Source organism: Myotis davidii, unplaced genomic scaffold (genome assembly GCF_000327345.1).
Source record: "Myotis davidii unplaced genomic scaffold, ASM32734v1 scaffold534, whole genome shotgun sequence".
In the NCBI taxonomy this organism is placed as follows: Eukaryota; Metazoa; Chordata; class Mammalia; order Chiroptera; family Vespertilionidae; genus Myotis; species Myotis davidii.
In genome coordinates, this window is record NW_006286678.1 from 6680092 (window position 1) to 6691206 (window position 11115).

An 11115-nucleotide genomic window follows, 5' to 3' on the forward strand; every position below is an offset into this window, starting at 1 on the left:
TGTACACACACACACACACACACACACACACACACACATATATAGAGAGAGAGAGAGATGAGAGAAAGAGATATCGATGAGCAAGAGAGAGATCAATGAACAAGAGAGAGATCGATGAGAAATGTGAATCAGCTGTACCTTGTCGCCCCCTACTGGGGATTGAGTCCAAAACCTAGGCATGTGCCCTACCAGGAATAGAACTAGCAACTTCTCAGTGCATGGGACAATGCTCAACCAAATAAGTCACACCAGCCAGCACTGAAAAATTTTAATAAATACTAAAGAGCAGTGAGATTGATTTCCCATAACTATCACATTCGTAGTGAAGGAAATATATACGAAAACTTCACATATTAACATGGTTTGTGAAACAAATGGGGTTTCTCGTGGGCTGTCTAATTCTGAGCATACAACACATAACCAGGAAACTATTTTTTATTTCATTCAACATCTATATTTATAAAAGCCTAAGTGACCGTTCAACCGGTAGCTATGACACGCACTGATCACCGGGGGGCAGACGCTCAACACACAGGCATAGAAACATGAAACAGACTGATGAATCTCAGAAGGAAGGGGGGAGGGGAAGAGCAGGAAGAGATTAACCAAAGATTTTATATGCATAGCAGAGGCCTGGTGCATGGATTTGTGCACTGCTGGGGTCCCTCAGCTTGGCCTGCGGGGATCGGGCCGAATCTGTGCACCGTGCCTTCAACTTCCCCTGATAGGTCCCAGATTGCGAGAGGGCGCAGGCCAGGCCAAGGGACCCCACCAGTGCGCGAATCCGTGCACCAGGCTTCTAGTATTACAAAAAGAGCAAGAAGGAATAGATTGTACAGTACATTTACTGATGACAAGTTCATATTAAATTTCTTTTTAATTTTTTTTTTTTATTATTGATTCTGGAGAAGAAGGGAGACGGATTGAGTGACAGAAATATCGATGGTTTGCCTTCTGCATGCCCCCTCCTGATCAAGCCCTGAACCTGGGAATGTACCCTGACCAGGAATCGAATTGGGTTCATGGGTCAATGCTCAATGACCAAGCCACACTGGCCAGGGAAATTTCTTTTGTTCTCCAAGTTTCCCGGATATTTATAAATTTCACAAATATGGCAATAATAAAGGAAATATTAACATAATTAAATTTGTTCATATAACACAGCAGTATATTTAACTTTTATAGCTATAGTGATGTGTATGTGGATGAGTTTAAAACTGCAACCAACGGCCCTGACTGGCTTGGCTCAGTGGATAGAGCGTCAGCCTGCGAGCTGAGGGGTCCCAGGTTCAATTCCGGTCAAGGGCATGTACCTTGGTTGCGGGTGCATCCCCAGTGGGAGGCAGCTGATCAATGTTTCTTTCTCATCAATGTTTCTAACTCTCATCCCTCTCCATAAAAAAAAAACAATAAAATAAATAAATAAAATAAAACTGCAACCAACGTCTCATGATTTTTAAAACTTGACATAATAATATTTTCTACCAGGAATAGTCTATATTTTATTTTTAGTGCTCGAGTTGATATACGAAAAATTCATCAATTTCCATATTTTGAAACTTAAGTAGGCATTTGCTTTTGTATTTTTGTCTTGTTGTTGTTATTGTCATTGTTTACCCCTTTTGTCCTCAATTATAAGTAACTCGGCAGTACTTGGTGACTATAGAGTAATTGACATCGAGATCCACTGTGTATCTAGCACAGGTGGGTGAATAGAGAGCAACTCCCAAGAGTATCTTTTTGGCCAAGAACCATGAGCCCCAACAATCTCTAGAATCACAGAAAGTTCCATCCTAATACCTTTTCCAGAATGCAGCAAAGGTAAATTAACTAATGTGAGAAGAGTTTCTTATGATCCCTTTGAGTACATCAAATTTGATTCCTAACTATGAATTATCACTTCTTTTATTTTTTTATCCTCATCTGAGGATATGGTTATTGATTTGAGATAGAGGGGAAGAGAGAAGGAGAGTGAGAGGGAGGAAGGGAGAGAGGGGGGAAGAGAGAAAAAGAGGGAGGGATAAAGAGAAGGGAAGAGAGTGAGAAACATTTATGTGTGAGAGAAACATCAATTGGTTGCCTCCCAATTGGCTGCCTTCCCTTATGTGCCCCAAATGGGGATTGAACCCACAACCTAACTTAGTGGGAATCAGTGCCCTGAATGGAAACTGAATACATGACTTTTTAGTACTATAGGGACAATGCTCCAACCAACTGAACCACCTGGCCAGGGCTATAAAAACTTTACATTCCTAGAATAAGAGGAGAAGGAGAATGGCATAGAAAAAGGGATGAGAAACATTTATGTGAGAGAGAAACATCAATTGGTTGCCTCCCAATTGGCTGCCTTCCCTTATGTGCCCCAAATGGGGATTGAACCCACAACCTAACTTAGTGGGAATCAGTGCCCTGAATGGAAACTGAATACATGACTTTTTAGTATTATAGGGACAATGCTCCAACCAACTGAACCACCTGGCCAGGGCTATGGCTGCTTTTAAAACAAAACATTTATGGCATGGGAAACAACTGAATATTTGTAAGATATGTATACATGCCTCATTTTGTTAAAAATTTTATTATAAATATGAAAAATATTTTTTGAAATAATGATCCAATGCTGACTCTTCTGATACAGAACTAAACAGCTTACACCTAAGTAGTAAAACAAAAACAGTGAAAAGGGGGTTTATCTATCTACACTTTCTTCCTTCAGAGCTCTGAATCCTTTATTCTGGTTTGTGTTTCTCTATTTTTTTTTTTAAATCCTCACCCAAAGACTTTTTCCCATTGAATTTTAGAGGGTAGAAGGGAGGGAAGAGGGAAGTGAGAAAGAGAAATAAATATCAATGTGAGAGAGACACATCCATTGGTTTTCTCTTGCACTCGCCTCAACCGGGACCAGGGATCAAACCTGCAACCCAGGAATGTGCCCTTGACCAGAATCGAACTTTAGACCATTCAGTGCAAATACCGATGCTCTAACCACACTTAGTAACGCCAGCCAGAGCTGTTTCTTTCTTTTTTGAGAGGAGTTTCAGAATTAGAAAACAGATGGGAAAAAGTGAGTACATTATTTTAAGGTGAATTCTCAAAAGCAAGGCAAAAGCTGGAGTCTTCCCAATTCTCTCTTGCTATTTAAAATTCTATATATACTACATATTTGGAAGGGAAGAACTTTTGATTATTAAATGGACAGGAACACAAAAATGTTTGTGAAGTGATATCAGTTTGAACTTATGAAACAGTAAATTATTTCTATACTAGAGGCCCCGTGCATGAAAATTCGTGCATGGGGGGGGGGGGTGTCCCTCAGCCTGGCCTGTGCCCTCTCACAGTCCAGGACCCGTCGAGGGATGTCCACCTGCCAGTTAAGGCCCACTCCCTGGGGGATCAGCCAAAGCTGGCAGTTGGACATCCTTAGCACTGCCGAGGAGGTGGGAGAGGCTCCCACCACCGCCACTGTGCTTGCAGCCTTCAGCCCGGCTTGTGGCTGAGCAGAGCTCCCCCTGTGGGAGTGCAGTGACCACTGGGGGTAGCTCCTACATTGAGCATCTGCCCCCTGGTGGTCAGTGCACATCATAGCAACCAGTCATTCCTGGTCATTCTGCCGTTAAGGTAAATTTGCATATTACCCTTTTATTATATAGGACTAGAGGCCTGGTGCATGAAATTCGTGCACTGGCGGGAGGGGTGCCCCTCAGCCCAACTTGCACCCTCTCCAGTCTGGGACCCCTCGGGGAATGTCCAACTGCCGGTTTAGTCCCGATCCCTGTGGAATCGGACGTAAACTGGCAATCGGACATCCCTTTCAAAATCTGGGACTGCTGGTTCCCAACCACTCGCCTGCCTGCCAGCCTGCTCACCCCTAATCACTCCCCTGCCGGCCTGATCAACACCTAACTGCTCCCCTGCCAGCCCAATTGCCCCCAACTGCCCTCCCCTGCAGGCCCGGTCGCCCCCAACTGCCCTCCCCTGCCAGCCCGGTCACCCCTAACTGCCCTCCCCTGCAGGCCTGGTCCCCCTCCACCCCTCGCCACAAACTGGCCATCTTGTGACTACATGGGGGCAGCCACCTTGTGTGAGGGCATGACAGTCAATTTGCATATTACCTCTTTATTATACAGAATTCTCTCTCCTACAATGGGATAACTTTGTTATATAGAATAGTATAAGGTATTCACAGCTGTTTATCTATATTATGGTTAAGTCAGATACTAAAGATACTAAAGAAAACAATATTCTAGGAGCTTTATTTTTGAAAAATGTGACTTTATATCACTCAGTTTGTCCTGTTTTAAGAAGGAAAGAAGAATGAAGATAATGCCTTACAGAAAAAGCAGGTTATGAAAAACAGTAAAGCTATTCCAGTGTGCTAATTTATGCAGACTGAAATCCAAATTCAGGATCCTGGAGTAAGTTCTCCATTTCTCACCTGCAAGCATTTTAAAGGCTAAATAGCTGTTTCTGGAGCAAAAGTGCTTCCCAATATCCACCAGGCCAAAAAGGGACTATAGGACTAAGGTTGAAAATTTTTATAAAAGCAAATTTAATGCTTGGGTCATAGCTATAATAAAACGATAAACTCCAGAGCCCTACTGCAATGAAAAAAATTACAGAATGGTAGAGTGAATGGCCCCCACATATTATTCTGTAGCATTCTAGCATCCTTACAGATTAGTACAAAGCTAAGTAAATTTCATCCACAAAACTAGAAACGATTTCCCCAGGCATGTGGGCCTTGTCCAGTAAAAGAACCTTGCCTGGAATTTATTCCAAGACGGGCTCTCAATTGCTCTGTGGCAATTCCTGAAAGGAGGGCAGTCCAAATACAGTAGGACAAATCCCCCCAAGAAAGCTGAATCCTTGCCCTAACCGGTTTGGCTCAATGGATAGAGCGTCAGCCAGCATCTATCCCTAAAGGGTCCCAGGTTCGATTCTGGTCAAGGGCATGTATCTGGGTTGCGGGCACATCCCTAGTGGGAGATGTGCAGGAGGCAGCTGATCGATGTTTCTCTCTCATCGATGTTTCTAACTCTATCTCTCTCCGTCTCTCTCCCTTCCTCTCTGTAAAAAATCAATAAAATATATTTTAAAAAAAATCAATAAAATATATTTAAAGAAAAAAAGCTGAATCCTTGATCATAGCAACAGGTGACCCTTGCTGTGAAGCTAGAGGAGAGGTACACAAATACATTTGTATGACTTTACTAAGTTTAAAAAATGCAAATGTTAACACGTATGCATTATAACGTTAGCAAAGGTTTAAAGCAAGGGTGAAGGATCTTTTTTCTGCCAAGGGCCAGTTGGATATAACATAATTCAAGGGCCATACAAAATTATCAACTTAAAAATTAGCCTGCTATATTTAGTCAAACATTTAATTAACTCACCTCTAATGCCTTGACAGGGCCAGACCAAATAATTTTGCAACCTTATACGGCCCGTAGGGCAGACATTCCCCAGTCCTGGTTTAAAGCCTTAATCTTAACTATAATATACACTGGTATTATAAAACTATCTTCAATTTTGAACAATTAAACTAAAGACTGCTAACTAAGTGGGAAACCATAAATAGTCCTGTATGGCTATCGCATTAACTACTACCACAGCATACTGAGATTATAAAACAACAAATCTTCAGAGAAATTTATGATAGATGACTCTTACCTCATAAATGTTGGGGTGCCACATTTTGGTCAAGAATCTGAAGGTAGGTGGTGAATATGGGTAGTCAATAGGAAATTTAATATGCGCCTGGAAGAAAACACACAAAATGCTAATAAATGAGATTACAGGTTATTCATCTGCCTAATAATTCACCTTATTACACCTCAATAAAACAAAACTCCTATGTATAGAGTAGACTCTGGGAATTAAAACAGCTCATATATTGTTTTGTTAGTCCCAATGCCAGGGTTATTATTAGTATGTTCTTATAGCATCTCTTCAAATATTTATTAAGAGTTTATGGCAGCCCTGACCAGTTTGGCTCAGTGGATAGAGCGTCAGCCTGCAGACTCAGGGGTCCCAGGTTCGATTCCGGTCGGGGGCATGTACCTTGGTTGTGGGCACATACCCAGTGGGGAGTGTGCAGGAGGCAGCTGATCGATGTTTCTCTCTCATCGATGTTTCTGACTCTCTATCCCTCTCCCTTCCTCTCTGTAAAGAATCAATAAAACATTTTTTTTAAAAAAAAGAGTTTATGGCAAATCATCAAAACTAAACAGCTCCATAATTTTTATTAAAGAGAGAAAAGGAGAGAGATAAAGAGATAGAGAAAGGATTATCAATCGGCTGCCTCCTGCATACCCCCTACCGGGGATTGAGCCTGCAACCCAGGTGTGTGCCCTGACCAGGAATCAGACCAGTGACCTCTTGGTTCATGGGGTCAATGCTCAACTACTGAGCCACACCAGCCAGACAATAGCTATGTAATTTTTAATTGAACTCATACTGAGTGAAAACAGTATTATGGACAGGTGTGTCACATTAGTGGAATTAATTAATATAACCTTATAGTACATATATAGAACAAAGTGGGGTTTTTTACTCACATAATTTAACCACCACCCAGATAATAAATACTACCATTTTGAAATAGCTCCTTCCAATAGTTTTTGGATGCATACGTATGCTTATTTCTTTACAAAACTTATTTTCAAAGATTTAAATATACCGTATTTGGGGATATTTTTTGTTAAAACTCACTGGAGGATTTATTTTCCCCCACTGTTTTTAGAGAGAGTAAAAGGAAGGGGGAGAGACAGAGAGAGAGAAACATTGCTGTGAAAGAGACAGAGACATATCGATTGGTTTCCTCCCACACAAGCTCCCCTACTAGGGCCAGGGTTGGAGTCTGCAACCAAGATAACTGCCCTTGACCAGAATCAAACCAGTGAGCCTTGAGTTCAAGGGCCAAAGCTTTAACCACTGAGCCAAAGCTGCTAGGGCAATATACTGTGTTTTATACTGTTTTTTCCCCATCTATATCATAAGCATTTTCCTGTCATATAATAATCTCCAAATATATGATTGTTAGTATCTGCATAATGTCCCATCATATGGATATAGAGATGAATCATTTTTTTAATATATTTTTTATTGATCTTTTTACAGAGAGGAAGGGAGAGAGATAGAGAGTTAGAAACATCGATGAGAGAGAAACATACATCAGCTGCCTCCTGCACATCCCCCACTGGGGATGTGCCCGCAACCCAGGTACATGCCCTTGACCGTAATCGAACCTGGGACCTCTCAGTCGGCAGGCCGACGCTCTATCCACTGAGCCAAACCGGTTTTGGCGAGATGAATCATTTTTTTTAAAAATGATTTTATTTTGGAACACTTGGGTTTTTCCACTCTTTTGGTATTGTAAATACTGCTGCACTGAATGTCCTTGGTAGTATCTCATATTTCAAATATTAAAAAATCCAGAAAAGGCCTCATCTAACAATACCAGTAAAGGGAGTGAAGAAAAGAATGAAAGGACAAGCTAAGAATAAATAAGCTAAAGACAGCCCTGGCCATTGTGGCTCAGTTGGTTGGGTGTCATCCCGTGCACCAAAAGGTTTCTGATTTGAGTCCCAGTCAGGACACATGCCCACAACTGGGCTTGATCCCTGGGAGGGGGCATGCAGGAGACTGCCTATTGATGTTCTGTTCTCATATTTTTGTTTCTCTCTCTCCATCTCTAAAAATCAATAAAGAATACATATTTTTTAAAATATGCTAATGATGCCCAGCTGGTGTTCAGTGATTGAGCATCAACCTATAAACCAGGAAGTCTGGGTTCAAATCCCAGGCAGGGCACATGCCTGGGTTGTGGGGTCGATCCCCAGTGTGGGGCATGTGGGAGACTAATTTTTTTTAGCCCTGGCTGGTTTTGCTCAGTGGATAGAACATCAGGCTGAAGAGATAGAATATCAGACTGAAGGGATCCCAGGTTTGATTTCCAGTCATGCCCAGGTTATGGGCTCAATCCCCAGTGGGGGGGCGTGCAGGAGGCAGCCAATCAATGATTCCCTCATCGTTGATGTTTCTATCTCTCTTTACCTCTCCCTTCCTCCCTGGAATAAATAAAAATATATTTTTAAAAAATTGTTTTAAATCTGCTAAGGACATTAGTGAAAATGGCAGAGTAAGGACCCTGAAAAATTCTTTCTTCAATAAAAGCAATTAGAAAATGGTAAAAAGTTGTAAGAATCAACTCTGTGGTGTTTTTTGTTGTTGTTGTTGTTTTAAATATTTTATTGATTTTTTACAAAGGGGAAGGGAGAGGGAGAGAGAGAAACATCGATCAGTTGCCTCCTGCACACCCCCGACTGGGGATGTGCCCGCAAGCAAGGTACATGCCCTTGACCAGAATCGAACCTGGGCCCCTTCAGTCCGCAGGCCGATGCTCTATCCACTGAGCCAAACCGGTTAGGGCAACTCTGTGGTGTTTTAACTTGCCCTAGTCCCTGCCTTGCTCTCCACAGTCACAATAGCCTTAATACTAACAGCTCACCCTTGAAGTGAAGACCAGCAGCCACAGAATGAACTAGAACTTCTTCAAAGCCTTACTCCCAAAGAACTGTCATTATTTGAACTTTCTGGCAGTTCTCTAGAAGAACCCACTTGCCTGGTTGGTCAAACAACAGACAAAACAAAAACTTTAATAGGAAAAGCTGGAATATTAGAAGTCCATAAAAGCTTTGAAAAGCTCTGACAAATTCCTAAGAATCTAGAAGACCTGGACAATGTGGGGTTGTGCATATATGCCCAGGCTATATGCACATACTCAGGAAAGTCATGAGAAGTAATTAGAAGACCCTAAACTAGCACCTATGCTTGTACGTGAGGATCTGTACAGGAAGGAAGTGAAGGCTAAGGCAGAGTTCGCAAATGCCTAGCTACCTATTAAAAGCATGACCTGGGAAGCACACAGAGCTCCTCTACAATGCTTAGGGGAGGGGCAAAGAGAGATCTATGAAAATTCCAGTTGCCTTCTTTCCAGAAATGGAAAGACTGGTACTAAAATTTATATAATAATTCATGGGACCCAGAATAGCCAAAACAATCTAAAAATAACTAGATAATTCACACTTTTCTATTTCAAAACATACTATAAATCTACAGTGATGAGGACAGTTTGGTACTAGTATAAGGACAATTCAATGGGATTTGAAAAAGCCTGTCAACAAATTGTGATGAGACAACTGGATATTCATATACAAAAGAAATGGAGTTATATCTTTTGAAACAGCCAGGAAAATGTCCTTAACAAGGCCTGACCTTAGGGAAAACTGGTTAACTAGAGCCTAACCTGCTGGGGTAATCAGAACCTCAATGACCTGGGGGAAGGGAAATACAGTACCCAATTCCAGCCTGTCCCCCTAAGTGGGGAGAAAAATACTGAAACTCTTTTGAAAGCTCACAATCCAGAAGCACGTGCTCACTAAAAGACTGCGACCTAATCATAAGAGTATAGGTTGCTTCCCAGACCCCCACACCTCACCACCATATTACTAAGGCCTATCTTACAGCAGTTCTTTTTACCTGGTACATAATGACCAGTGATCAGGAAAAAATTACAAAGCATACAAAAAGGAAAATCACAAATGAAAAGACAGAGAAATTATCAGAACCAGACCTGGCAGGGATGTTGGAATTATCAGACCATAAAACAACTATGACTAATATGTTGCAGATTCTTTCCTGTTAAATTTCTTTTAATATGAGTTGACATAGAACATTATATTAGATTTAGATGTACAACATGATGATTCAACAAGGGCATGTACAAAGTGGTCACCACAATAAGTCTAGTAATCACTTGTCATTGTACATAGTTATATGAATTACTGACTCTATGCCTATGCTATACATTATGTCCCCATGACTTATTTTATAACTGGAATCTTATAATTCTTAATACCCCTTCTCTTTTCCTCCCAATACCCCTCCTGACCATCAGTTTGTTCTCTGCATCTATGAGTTTGTTTCTATTTCATTATTGTTTTTTAGATTCCACATATAAGTGAAATCATACAGTATTTATCATTTTCTCTCTAATTTATTTCACTTAACATAATACTCTCTATCAAGGTTGTCACAAATAGCAAGATTTCATTCTTTTTTTATGGCTGAGTAATGTACACACACACACACACACACACATTCTTTATCCATTCCTCTATTGATGGACAACTTGGCTGCTTCCAATCTTGGCTACTGTAAACAATGAACACAGGGGTGCATATATTATTTAGAGTTATTGTTTTCATTTTCTTTGAATAAATACTCAGAAGTGGAACTGCTGTGTCCTAGGGTAGTTCTATTTTTAATGTTTTGAGGAGCCTATAAATTCTAATGGATAAAGTAGACAATCTGCAAAAACAGATGGGGCAACGTAAGCAAAGAGATGGGAATCATAAGAAAAAAACAATAAAGAGAAATGTTAGAGATTTTAAAAAATACTATAATAGAAATGAAAAATGCCTTTTTGGGCAGCTTATTTTTAAAAAATATATATTTTATTGATTTTTTACAGAGAGGAAGGGAGAGAGATAGAAACATCAATGAGAGAGAAACAGCGATCAGCCGCCTCCCGCACATCCCCCACTAGGGATGCACCCGCAACCCAGGCACATGCCCCTGACCGGAATCAAACCCGGGACCCTTCAGTCCGCAGGCCGGCGCTCTATCCACTGAGCCAAACCGGTTTCGGCATGGGCAGCTTATTAAGACTAGACATAGCTAAGGAAAGAATCTCTGAGTCAGAGGACATACCACAGGATCCCTGAAAACAGAAAAGCAAAGATTGAAAAAAAACACCAGAACGGAACACCTAAGGATGGAGGGACAACTATAGAATGTGTAGCATATATGTAACAGGGATACCTGAATGAACAAAAGATACCACAATGAAAATGAAAATACAATCCACAGAATGGGAGAAAATATTTGCAAATCATGATAGACATATTTCCAGAATATCCTATCTAATAAAAGACAAAAATGGTAATTGGCGTACGACCAATACCCTTTTCATTGGCTAATCAGGGCTATATGCAAATTAACTGCCAACTAAGATTGGCAGTTAACTGCCAACAAGATGGCGGTTAATTTGCA

At 41.0% G+C, this 11115-nt stretch overlaps 1 protein-coding gene across 1 annotated transcript in view; it reads right to left on the reverse strand.

Moving 5' to 3' along the window:
* The window catches only part of UBE2R2 (ubiquitin conjugating enzyme E2R 2), a 58674-nt gene that overhangs the window by 19394 nt on the left and 28165 nt on the right, over positions 1–11115 (reverse strand). Inside the window, exon 2 of the mRNA XM_015560574.1 lies at positions 5671–5757. Coding sequence (XP_015416060.1) covers positions 5671–5757 — 87 coding nt within the window. The remainder of the gene's footprint in view (positions 1–5670; positions 5758–11115) is intronic.